The sequence below is a fragment of the Rhinopithecus bieti genome, unplaced genomic scaffold, assembly GCF_001698545.2.
Source record: "Rhinopithecus bieti isolate Rb0 unplaced genomic scaffold, ASM169854v2 scaffold_23460, whole genome shotgun sequence".
NCBI lineage: Eukaryota > Metazoa > Chordata > Mammalia > Primates > Cercopithecidae > Rhinopithecus > Rhinopithecus bieti.
In genome coordinates this window covers 2,306,852-2,320,216 of record NW_016811040.1, presented here as the reverse complement: position 1 = coordinate 2,320,216, position 13,365 = coordinate 2,306,852, and the positions used below count along the sequence as shown (strand labels likewise).

At 47.6% G+C, this 13,365-nt stretch overlaps 1 protein-coding gene across 2 annotated transcripts in view; it reads right to left on the bottom strand.

Moving 5' to 3' along the window:
- Positions 1-13,365, bottom strand: part of RARB (retinoic acid receptor beta) — a 550,096-nt gene that overhangs the window by 9,142 nt on the left and 527,589 nt on the right. For both annotated transcript variants that reach the window (XM_017893406.1, XM_017893407.1), the window contains one exon: positions 8,331-8,507. In XM_017893406.1, coding sequence (XP_017748895.1) covers positions 8,331-8,507 — 177 coding nt within the window. The remainder of the gene's footprint in view (positions 1-8,330; positions 8,508-13,365) is intronic.

Here is a 13,365-nt window from a genome sequence, read left to right as displayed (position 1 = left end):
GACAGGTCCACGGAGAAAGAAACTGAGTCCTCCCATCAATGACCAGCACTAAATTGCCAGACAAATGTGATGAGTGACTGTGGGAGCAGAGAGCTTCCGGCCTCTGGAATTCTTTAGATGACTGCAGCTCTGACTGGTGTCTTGATTGCTATTTCATGACAGATACTGAGCCAGAACCACTCAATGAAGTCAGTACCAGATTCCTGAACCACTGTGACTATGGGAGATAATAATGCTTATGTTTTAAGCTGCTAAGTTTTGTGGTATTTTGTTACATGCAATAGATGATGAATATAGCATACAAGCCTGGAGCTGTACACAAATCTCAAGAGTACAGCTTAAGGTATTTTCCCTAACCATATACCTGTGCAACTACCACCTAGATCAAGATACGGGTATTTCCAGCACCTACCGGCTCCTTTGACTACTCCTAATCAAACCTCTTCCTCAAAAGTAACCATTATTTTGATCTCTATTCCTACAAGTTAGTTTTGCAAGTTCTTGAACTTCAGATCAACAGAATTATACAGAATCTTCTCTTTTGTGTCTGATTTATTCACTCAATATTATCTCCGTGTGATTCACCCACATGAGTGTACACAGCAATAGTTCATTCTTTTACACTGTTGTGTAGTATTTCACAATGCAAACCACCACCCTGTTTTCTTTTCTTCACAGCAGTTGTCACGATCTGAGTTTCCTGGCCTATCTCCCTTCTAGAACATGAGCTCCAAGAATGAGACTGCTGTTTACACCTGTCTTGCACTCTGCTGTGTCTTTAATGTCTAGAACAGCGTCCTCCACACAGCAGGTGGTTAATGAATATTTCTTGAATGAACAAACTGAATTCCTTCATCAGACTCTCTTCTGTCTTGTAAACCTCAGAGGGAGGCATCAGGGGATTGCCCAGTTTTCAGGCAAAGGAGAAAGCTCAGGTTGTTCACCCATCTTGGTCACTCTACACTGATTGTGTTTGGCAACATGCGGGCAGATCCTGATCTGATTTGACAATCCATCCCCATATGCCTGTGGGAATGTTTAAGTAGTGATACTAGTAACAACGTTTAAGTAGAGATACTAATAACAATGACACATGCAGCACACGTAGTGCCGGTTGTGATGAGTTCATGGGAACAAAACGTTTTCCCCAATGGGACCTGTAGCCAGCCTGCCTTAACTGAGGAGAAAATACAGACGTTAGAAGCAGCAGGAGAGCCTTGTTACTGTCACTGTCTCTGTTTTGTAGACCAGCACTCTAGTAGCCATTGTTTTGCAATGTTAAGAGAAATAGATGGAATTATTTTAATAATCTATTTTAACTTAAGATATCCAAATTATTTTTATTTCAACATGTAATCAATACGAAAAATCATTGAGGAGATATTATACATGTTTAAATACTATGTCGTTAAAAGACAGTGTTTATTTTGCAATACACACTTCACACCAGGCACATTTCCAGGTGCTCATGAGCCACAACTACCTCGCAGCTGCTGAACCTGACGGCACAGCCCCAGGTGCTATTGCCTGGCCGCTCAGACACAACACTTCACAAAGGCAGCCTAGGCTTACTCAAGACTGACCATTACGCCTTATTTAGAGGAACACTCACTAGGCGCCAGGAACTAATTAACTCAATTCTTTATTCCAGCAACCTAAATGCAGAGGAGCTACTATTCTACTTATTCAATTGGTGAGGAAACTGAGGCTCAGAGAGGTAAGTTAGCTTCCCTAAGTTCACTCAGCTCCTACATGGCAGAGCTGGGATTTGAACCCAGGGAGTTGGACTGCAAAGCCCACCCTCTTAACCACTACACTGGCTACCCCATAGCAATTCCTGGTGTCTCATGCGGTAATCGCGCCACATCTACGGGTGGGTAAGCTGAGGCCAGGAGAGACCCAGGGCCTCCTCATATGGCACAGATGCCCAGGTGCAATGGTGAAGCCTGAGCTCAGGCTGTGGGACTCCAAGGCCAGAGCTCGCTCCCCACCAGCCTGGGCTCTCGTCTCTACTGAGTCCCCAGGAAGGGGAGAGGGAGGGACAGGTTCACATGGGAATGGGCCTCCATGGTTATCCAGCTGCATGGCTGCATGGTGTCCAGGGCCTCAAGGAACCACAAATCACATTTTGAAGTCACACAGGCCATCACTTTTGCGTCACCAGAAGCAAGGTGCTGCTGTGACTGGCATGGGAATATTTTCTTTGGGGGCAGTAAGGGCAGTGGGTGGGTGGCAGGACTCAGGAAGTCGTGTGTCTTGTAGGGAAAGACTTTAAATCTTGAAGCCTTAACAGGCGTGACATTCCAAAAGCAGCATATATGCTGGAATTTGAATTTTGACTTTTAATTCATTTGCTCATTCATTCATTCACAACTATTCACTAAATCCCCCTTTCGAGCCTGGAACTCTGCCACAGCGAGCAACCCTAAGATGGTTCCTGCTCTCACTGAGACAAGAGACCGGGGGAGAAGCTGCTGGGGAATGCACCTGTAATTACGCTACACCTTAAGAGCTTGGGACAGACCCGCGGTGTGAGGAAGGAATCGGGTGGCTGGTCGGGGAAGGCTTTTCTGAAGACATGGCATTTCGGCTGAGATGAGGAATAGGCCAGGAAGGATGTGAGGAGAAGAGGGTGGGTAATCGAGACAGAGGGAATGGATGTAAAAAGGCTCTGGGTCAGGAAAGAGCTTGACTGAGGCTTGAGGCAGCACCAGGAGGTGATAGAGCCAAGAGAGGCGCCCTTGTGAGTTAGGCCAGATGGCAGCTAGAATTTCCAGTCAAGCTCTTCAAGCCCGCCTGCCCTGCCCCCAGTTTTACAACAGTGTTTACCTCCTTCACCCACCCCGCCCACCTCGTCCTGGCTCCACACTGACCCTGCTCCCCTTCAGCCTGCCCACGCTGTTGAATGTGGGCTCTGAGGGCAGCTCGCCTGTGTTCAACATCTGGCTCCACTGTTTACCAGCTGTGCGACCTGGGGCAAGTCGCTTCGCCTCTCTGAGCTTTCTCCCATGTTGACAAATACAATCAGTTGCGTTTCTGAAGTTCCAGCTTTGAGAAACACAAGCAATGGCTCTTCTACGACAACAACCCCAGCAGAGGCAAGATGGCCTGAGCCCCGGTCCAGGAAGGAAGGCCCCTCTGGCTTCTGCGGAGTGGCCTGGCTGCACCACCCACGCGTGACTGTGGCATACCAGCTTGCCCCATCATTTGCCCACGCGGGCGGCTATGAAAACCCCGTCTTCAGAATCACAAGTGGATCATGATCCCTCACTGTGTTCCCACAGGGTTTAATTTCATTGTAAAAAATAGAGCTACTTAATGAATTCTCCACCACAGTCTTTAAACAAACCCTGGCAAAGCAAGTCATTTTCTCATCCGAAAATTGCTCAAGGTTTTCTACTTTGCAAAAGCGATTTTGCCCTCCTTTATCCAGAGGCTGGAAACTCTCTCGGGGGAGCTCTATGGGTTTTTGGCTTCCCCTTGGGCCTCAGCTGCCTCGCCTGCAAAATGTGGACAGTAACAGGAGCCCTGAGGGCGTAGTGCAACCTAAGACTAACACTCGCGTAACTGAGGCCTGTGGGGTGCCACACACCGTTCCAAGCTCTACGTGCCACCTCATTTCATGCTTTCTAGAGCCTGAAACGAAGCTGCTATTGCCATCTTCATCATAAATACGAGGAAACTGAGGCTCAGAGAGGGAAGTAACTTTCCCAAGGTCACACAGCTAGTAAGCAGCAGAGCCGGATTTTGAACCCAGGCAAGCTAGTTTCAGAGCCCACATTCAACAGCTGGGCAAGCTGAAGGGGAGCAGGATCCGTGTGGAGCCAGGCTGGGGTGCAGCGGGGTGGGGTGGGGGTGAGTGGAGGAGATAAATACTGTGGCAAAAGTAGGGGCAGGCCAGGCGGGGCTGGAGAGCTTGACTGTAGTGCAACAGGACAGGGACTCTCCACTCTGCCATCACACATAATTTCAAGCAATATTGACGCAGTGCTGCATGACAAGACAGAGCGAACGTTTAAACCAAAAGTCAGACCGCGGTACACCTCTGCTCAAAACCCAGTGACTCTTTAGGAGACCAAGAAGGAGAATCTGTGCGCGATCACAGGCCCCACTCTGGGATCGAAGGTCTCGTCCCCTCTGGCTCACTCCCTTCCAGGCACACTCACTTCCTCCAACCTGCCGGGGCTTCCCCTGCCCCAGGGCCTTTGAACTCCACTCTCTCTAGGCTCCTCAGGACCCGCACACCCCTCCCATCAGGGTCTTCTCCTGGGCCTGGCTCTTTCTGGGACACACTGGGAAATTCTGTTTCTTCATTCAGGTTTCTTCAAACGCCATCTGTGTCTGAGCTACGTAAACAAGCCCCAGCCCTCCTTCGTTGTGCTCCATCCCAGATTCTGCTTCTGTTCTCCTTTGTTGCACATAAGACGCTGTCTAATCCATGTATCTGCTTCCTTACTGTCTGTGTCCCCCCAGGAGAAGGTCGGCTCCATGAGGGCTGGGGTTTTAGCTTGGTTCCCTCTGCTGCCTCCTCAGGGCCTAGAATAGTGTCCGGCACACAGTAGGTCATCAACAAATATTTGTGGAAGGAGCAAGAGAAGGAAGGGAGGGAGGGAAGAGGGGTGGACGGAGAGAAGAGGTAGAGAAACCAAAGTCTGACCACCTCAAGGTTTATTTTTATGATTTTTATTTTAAGTTGAGAGAGACGTGATCCTAATCATTGCAGAGGAGAAGAGGCAGGTGAGAGGGGGTGGAAGAAAAGGCATAAAGGAGACAAAGGAGATTGAACAAGAAGGAAACATGAGGGCAGAGCCAGGTGAAGGGACCACTCCTGCCGCAGGGCTCCCTCACTTGCCTGAACACAGCCCTAGGATGCTACCAACTCTTGAGTGAAGAAAGAAACATTAAAAAAACCCATCTGCAGTGGTTATGAAGAGTCTGCCTATCTTAATAGAGACATTTTTGGCTACTTGGCTCCTGTGGGAAAACATAAAACTCAAAGTGTGGCCTCAGAATCTTCTGGCTCCAACCTCGTGCAGGAAGCCCGGCTATGGGCTGCCCACCAAAGGGTCCCCACCGAGCAGAGGCTAGGATGGGAAATTGCCCTGCAAGGTGAGCAAGGGCAGGACAGGTGAGGCCTTCCATCCTCTGCCTGTAACATGAGGGCTCTCACCTCATGATTCCGAATCAACCCTTCCCGGAGAGCCTCAGCTGCGTGTCCCACAGCTGACCGCATCTTCCTGTGAAAGTGCCGGCCCCGGCAGGCGTACAGTCAGAAATATTACCTTGTCTTGTGGAGAGACCACACACAACACAACGAGACATGTGGCTCTGAACAGGCCGTACTCAATCAGGGCTGGTGACCCTTGAGAGAGCCTGGGTTTTCCTTTCTAGGGTCTGAGAATAACCTCAACCTGGGTCTGTCTGTCCATCCGCCCGGTTTCTCTGTCCCACTCTAACCACATATCAATGACTTAGATAAGAAGATTCTTCTAAACAGCTCTGCCAGTTAACATCCTCATTCAAAATATGCTCTTTGAACTTGTGTACTTGCAGGATCTTGTGATTAACTGCCTTTGCTACAAATTCTTGGAAACAAGCTCTTGCCTAGGGCCAAATGGGTATTCCTTCGAGCTTTGTCTTGTGTGACTGGAGGTCTTTGCCCTTTAACTATCAGGACATTTTTCTCCCTGGCCTATTGCACCCCAACCCAGACTCCTCACCCCCATGGCCCAGGAAGGAGTGGCTGAAAGTTTCCTGATTCCCACCACAGGGCTGAAATTGCCCACATTAACCCAGCTTTGGCCTTGTCAACGTCATTGGTTAAGTACCTGCTGCATGCTAGGTATTACAGCTGTTAATATAGTTAATCCCATTTAAGTAATTACCTTACTTAATGCCTTAATGATTTGCATTTCTATTTTATACATAGGTAAACAGAGGCTTAGAGAAGTTAAATAACTTGGCCAAGGTCACAAAAATTGGTTTCTGTTCTACCTGACTACTGAGGGGCTAATGGCTAATTCTTGGATCCACGGGACTGGAAGACTGCTGCAGGATTCAGTATAAGCTGAGATGTGGAAAGAGAGCTGCTAGAGGCAGGAAGGGGATTTCTAAATTGAGGAAGGGGATTTAAATCTTGTGGAGATTGCACCCTGATCACTAAGTGTGTGGCTGTGCAGAAATAAGCCACTGCCCTGGAGGATCTCAAAGTATACCTCTCACTCCGTATGTTGGGGCTGAGAATCACAAACTGTCATCATCTGGCAACTAGACAAAAGAATTAAGAAACAAGGAGAAGATCAAGGTCAGAACCTGAGGACTGGGAAGGCTCCAGGCCCTGCTGGGTGGCTGCGTGATACAGGCTGTCAGAATGACACAGCATTGCTTGCTGTGGACTTGATTTGCTGTGTGTCACCTCACAGATCACTCAGACACTGTGGTGGTAACTCCAGTCTCTGCTAATATCTTGGAAGTGTTCTGAGGTTTAGGGGAAATTCTACTGAGTGTTACATTTTAAGTTTTTGTCAGGAAAGCATTAAAAGACCCAGTAATTTTCGTACATTGTTCTAATAGCTCATTGTTAATATCATTATTGATTTGTCAAATTGTCTCTGTTACTCTCTGGTGGTCTAGCTGGTTCTCTCACTGTGGCCCACAACTCTCTCATCTCTGCTATCCCTAAGGGCTCCTGTTTATGCTTCATTATCCTCTTTTTTTTTTTTTTTTTTTTTTTTGAGGCGGAGTCTCACTCTGTCGCCCGGGCTGGAGTGCAGTGGCCGGATCTCAGCTCACTGCAAGCTCCGCCTTCCGGATTTACGCCATTCTCCTGCCTCAGCCTCCCGAGTAGCTGGGACTACAGGTGCCCGCCACCTCGCCCGGCTAGTTTTTGTATTTTTAGTAGAGACAAGGTTTCACCGTGTTAGCCAGGATGGTCTCGATCTCCTGACCTCGTGATCTGCCCATCTCGGCCTCATTATCCTCTTTTACATCCTCTTAGGCCTGGAGGTAGCCCAGTACCACCCTGGCTCTATACCCCACTCCACCCCTGATCTTGCACCACCCCCATCTGTGACCTTGGGAAGACCCCTGCCCTCCTGTTCTTAGTCAGTTCAGGCTGCTATAACAGAGACCTGGCCCGTTAAACAACAACATTTGATTCTCCTAGGTCTAGAGGCTGAAAGTCTGAGGTCAGGGAGCCAGCATGGCTGGGTTCTTGGTGAGGGCTCTCCTCTTAGGGCACAGCTGCCTTCCTGCTATATCCTCACAAGGCAGAGAAAGGGAGCTCTGGTGGCTTCATCTCCTTATAAGGGCACTAATTCCATCTTGGGGCTACACCCTTGTGACCTCACCTAAACTTAATCACCCCCCAAAGGCCCCACCTCCTAATAGCACCACATTGGGAATTAAGGCTTCAACATACACATTTTTAGAGGATGCAAATATTCAGTCATAGCATGTCTGTGGGCCTCAGTTTCCTCACCTGTACAAAGGGGATATCTGATGCCCCTTGGCTCCCTGCCCTGCTCGTGCTATGCTTCTAGAGCCTTAAAGAGGGTAAGGGGGCCAGCACACTTTGTCTTCCATAGGCTGGATGTCCACCCTGTCTTTCCCTGGTGGGGACTTCAGGCTGGGACTGTTTCCTTGGGTGGGAGCAGCTCCCATTAGACATATGTATGCAGAGAGGCCCGTGGACCCTCTCCCAGGGATGCATCAGAACATAGGGAAAGTAAAACCAGCTTTTGAAGTGCTGTAAAAGCATTGCCTTTTTATTAGGTTTTTCACAGCTTTGGGTATAAACCATTCTGCAAAGCAAATACAGTTACTATAATTAAGCACACAAACACACTCCCACTTAAGAGGAGAGAGGTCCCTGCGTGCGGTGGTCGTACAGGAAGCTTGAATGTTTATGTGTCCTGTTTGCTAAACAGACTTGAGGAAGAGTGGCAATGGTTACTCAGTAACTTACAGATGCCAGGCGTCCTGAGAGCATATGTGATTATTTTATTTCTTGTAAAATGAGGGTATCCGGGGTGAACTTAGAAACATTCAGGAAGACTGAAACAGACCAGCATTCACCTGTAGAGTTTGCCAACCTCAGCTCATTTGAGCTTCACAGACCTCAGTGAGCCTGAGGGATGGGAATTCAGCCCATTTCACAGATAAGGAGCCAGGGGCTAGGTGAGTCCACCTACTAAGTCAGGTGAGTGCTAGAGTCGAAACTCAAAATCTCCTCTGGAGATCTTCAATGCCTCTTGGTCCCCTCCCCTCCTCTCCACAGTGTCCTCTCTCCCTCCCCAGCCCCATCATTGAGAGCTCAAAAAAGCACATACCAGGATGTCCAGGCAGGCGGCCTTCAGCAGGGTGATTTGGTCTGCGATGGTCAAGCCAGTGAAACCAGGCAGACGTTTAGCAAACTCCACGATCTTAATAATGCACTTGGTGGCCAGTTCACTGAATTTGTCCCAGAGGCCCAGGTCCAGTCGGACTCGATGGTCAGCACTGGAATTCTAGGAGAGAGAGAAAATGTCATCAGATACAGTTTCCGGGAAGCACTATAGGAGGGGAGAAACTCAGTGTTTCCTATTAAAGGGGGTGACATATCAGCCTTGAGCAGGCAGCTTGTTGGTGGAGCAGCTGTATATGTTTTCAGCCTGGATTCATCTTTTTTTTTTTTTTTTTTTTTTTTTGTGAGACGGAGTCTCACTCTGTCATCCAGGCAGGAGAGCAGTAGCACAATCTCAGCTCACTGTAACCTCTACCTCCCCGGTTCAAAGAATTCTCCTGCCTCTGCCTCCCAAGTAGCTGGGATTACAGGCGTGTGCCACCATGCCCAGCTAACTTTTTGTATTTTTAGTAGAGACAGAGTTTCACCATGTTAGCCAGGATGGTCTCAATCTCCTGACCTCATGATTCACCTGCCTTGGCCTCCCAAAGTGCTGGGACTACAGGCGTGAGCCACTGCATCCAGCTGGGTTCATCCTTTTAAAATGCTTAAAATCTTATTCCTGTACCATTGGATAATCAAGTAACAGATGAGAGGGAGTTTCTCTGTATGCAGTTATCCAGCTAACAAACAAGGAAGGAATGAGGATTCACCATTTTCTAACTGATGAATGAATGGCTCTAAGCATCGACCATCAGTATTTGTTAATCTCTTAAAAACAGGCAACCTGTCGTGCTGATGCCCTGATGGGAAAACACACCACCACCTATGAAACATTCTGGCTAAAAATCAAACTTGAATCAAACGGAGGCTCTAGATATAACCTCAGGAAATCCAGGGATATGGTAAACGACACAAAAGGGGTACAGCTGTCAATATCCAGAATGCCAGAAAATCCACAAAACCAATGAACCGGTTTTTCCAATAAGTACATTGCAAGAGAGAAAAACAAGTGGAGAGAGAAATCTATAGATTGAAAGCAACTCAACCCAAATGCTCATTAACTGATGGGTGGATCAATAAATTGTGATTACAACTTTGCATTGAAAATGCTAGGTAGTGTCAATAAGGAAGGAAACTGTAATACATGTTACAACATGGATAAACCTTGGAAGCATGCTTAACCAAAGAAGGCACACATAAATGCCCACATACAAAATGATTCCATTTATATGACATTCTGGAAAAGGCAAAACTATAGTGATTGAGAACAGCTCAGTGGTTTTCCAGGAGCGGGAATGCAGGTGGGGACTGACCACAGGCGTACAAGGAAACTCTTTGGAGCAATGGAAATGTTCTACATCTTGACTGGGGTCAGGTTATGTGACTGTATACTTTTGTCACACTCATCAAATTATACCTCTAAAAAAGATAAAAATTACATTATGTAAATTATACTGCAATAAACCTGACCTAAGATACTGAGAAGACTGACAACCAATTGCATGATGTAAACCTTATCCAAATTTTAATTCAAAAAATAAACTGTAAAGAGATGGTGATATATATGAGAAAACTAGAAATATGAGCTATTAGGTGTTGGAGATAATTTTATTTTAGGATGGTAATAATGGCACTGATGCTCTACTTTCGTTTGCAGAAGCTTCTTTCATTTAGAATGCATATTAAGATATTTACAGATAAAATGAGATATTTGTAATTTACCATCCAACAAAAGGCTGATGTTTGGTCCTCTGACAAATGTAAACAGCTCAGGAGAGGTACTCTGTTTCTCAAACTGATATCTTTAGTTCCCCACCTCAGTTAAAATCAGTCTACAGGAAGTCAATAAAACTAGCTCTTGCTTTGAATGTCTGCATGGAAAGCCAGGAAGGAGAGTTTGCACGAGGTGCCATAGACACAGCAAAAATGATGGTGGCCAACTGTGCCTTCCATGACATTCCTTGTGGAGAGTAGACATGCATCCTCCAGATTTATTTTATTCCTTCCTCAAGGACGTTGGTGGAATACAGTACACTTGGGGGAACATGAGATCAAGATGTGTGGCCATTCGGACCATAATTAAATTTAATAGGCAGTTTATCCGGTTCATAGGAAGATGACACGGAAGAGAGGGACGGAGAGTCAAGCTTATGGAGGGAAATCATTTTACAATAGAGTATCCATCTGGAAAAAAAGACATTGCCCAGACCCAGCAAGTGTGAACGAAATCTTCATCAACATTGGATGAGGTTACTTTATCACGCGGCAGGGCTGAGAGAGAGGAGCCTGTCGCACCTTCTATTAAAAATAATGCACAGCCGTCTTAACGGCATGTAAATCTAACTCACTATTATGCAAACTGAAGGGAAGAGGCAGTTAATAAAACACAAAATAACCTGGTGTTTTATTATACTGGCTGCTGGATTCATAGGCACGAGGCTTCAAATGGCTTATATATTATCTTCCAGCTGCGGCAAATGGAGAGCCCTGGCCTGCTTGGGTTGGTAATGAAGGCGGCTGTGGGGAGCACCAGGGAAGCGTGCATGTTCAGCAGCATTTCTGAGTGTGCAGGAAGGAAAACCAGCAGAGGAGAGGCAGAAAATTGGGTGGTGAGGAGGGGCCCTTGCTGTGAGTATGAGGCAGGCTGATGAGGAAAACAGCCAAGGCAGAAGGGCAAGGGGCTCTCCTCCACACGCTGCCAGCTGTGATTCCGGTCTGGGCTTCCAGGGAGGCCCCTCTTCGGCAGGAGATACAGGAGCTGCAGCGCCTCCCCGGGATGCTGCGTGGTGGCCCACATGGAGGATCGCACCCATGGCCTCCCAGGGCCATCTTAAGCAGCAGAAAAGCCCAATCCTACTATGAAATCCAATCAAATGGCAAGTTTTGCCACGCAGATGGATCCCTTTCTTCTGCTGGTTTGGTTTTCTGCTGCAACAGGCTGCCTTCCTGGACTGGCAGGACTTTCAGAACAAGACCCACAAAGGAAAGTGGAATCACCAGCATCTTTGAATCCCGCTGGAGGCAGCGCCTGGGTATTAGAGTGGTTTGTTCAAGGGTTCTGGCTTTTTTTTTTTTTCCAAAGCTAAGCAGGAAATGTAAATTTTCATTAAAGGAATAAAGAATTAAAGATCTGTGGCAATGTTGGGTATACCCATGGAGGTGCCTCCTTCCACCATCCTGCAGACTGATGTCCTTTCAAGTTCAATTTGCAGACTGTCCCTGTCACTCACATTCCATTCCTGCATTTTGTATGTTTTTGTAGGTAACCAACCCTTTTCTAGGGCTTGCTTCGTGCCGGGCACTGTTCTATGTGCTTAACAATCATTGACTCGCTTTACTTTTCACAGCGCCCCCATGCGGTAGGCACTATTATGGCCCCCATTTCGCTGATAAGGAAGCGAAGGCCCAGGAAGCGCAGTCATTTGTGCAAGATACCGCAGGCGACCTGGAGGGTATGGGATTCACCTACACAGTTGGGTTGGGGTGTTTAGGCTGCACCTTGTCACCCCGCTCCCTACTGATTCCTCGCATATTTCTACTTTCTGGTTAGAACTTCCTGATTCCTAAAGCCTGTGGTTGCATCTGTGATCTCCCTCCTTGTTGGAATCTCTGGATGCTTCCATCAGGTAGCTACAAGAGCTCCAGCACGGCTATAAAGAGAATGTTATGTGCCAGCCAACATCTCTTTGTTGTCAACACACACATTATCTAGGCACTATGACAAGATGGCTTCGGAAACGTCTGCCCCCAACAGAGGAGAAGAGAAGAGAACGCCCCCAACATGCCTGCAGCATTTTCCTTAGGACCACATGCCTCCAACAGGTGGGGAGAAGGCAGCTTGGCAGCTACCCTTAGCTCTGGGTTGACAGGAGGGCGTCATCTTAACGGCATGGTGCGGTGTGTGGGTAGAGAGGGCTTCGAGCAAAGGGCAATGGGGAGAGGGCAAGTAGGGAGGGTCTCTAGAATCTTTCGAGTATTTCCTAGCAACCTGGTTAACAGCAAGAGTGATGCTGCGGGATTCCCCTGGAGGTCATGCTTCAGGTGTACTCCTGGACCACCATCGTCTAAGATTCCTGAGCTGGGACATAACCCTGGAGGGGACCATCTGTCCATCTGCAGCCCCTTCACTCCTGGGGTTCAGAGATCCGGGACCTTGGGTAGAGTGCAGAGGTGATGTGGTGGGTGCAGTCCAAGGCCCTAGAGGATGTCCAGGAAATGCTAGAATTCTGGAGTGGTCCCAGCTGCTGAAAGGGGCCATGAATGCCTTCTGGAGCTGCAGGATACATCTGAGAAAGATCAAAAGCCTTGCCCTGTTTCCCTGCCGAAGCCTTCCAGTCAGACACAGCAGCTAGGGGCCACCTTCTTGGAACTGCTTTTTCTCATGACTAGAAACTTCCCTTGGCTCCCTAGGGCTAATATTCACACACTTTATCCCAGCACCCAAAGCCCCTAGGAAGCTAGCCCTGACCTCCCTCCTCAAACTTAGCTCTGCCTCCCTCGCACCCAGCTCCATCCCTGTGAAACCCTGTGCCGGGTTCATGCTATTGCTTTTGCTGAGAACGTCTTTCCCTTATTCCACTACTCACGAAGAATGTGGGTACTTAGTGCAGTGCCTACAGAACACTTTTCTTCAAAAGATCAGGACTTACGTGTGCTGCCAGAGGTTTCTAAATACTCACAACACTGTGACAAAATTTGATTTCCAGCTAGGCTTTGCAGAGAGCGGCCAGCATGGAAAGGTAATGTCCGTGCACTCCAATTCTGCACTCACTAGGTGTCATTGTTTACTACGGGTTAAATTGTGTCCCGCAAAAAGATGTGTTGAAATCCTAGCCCGAGTATGTCATAATGTGATGCTACTTGGAAATAGGGTCTTTATAGGGGTAATCAAGTTAAAATGAGGTTATTAAGGTAGGCCCTAATCCAGTATGACTGGTGCCCTTATAAAAAAAAAAAAAAGTGGAAATCTGGACAGAGGT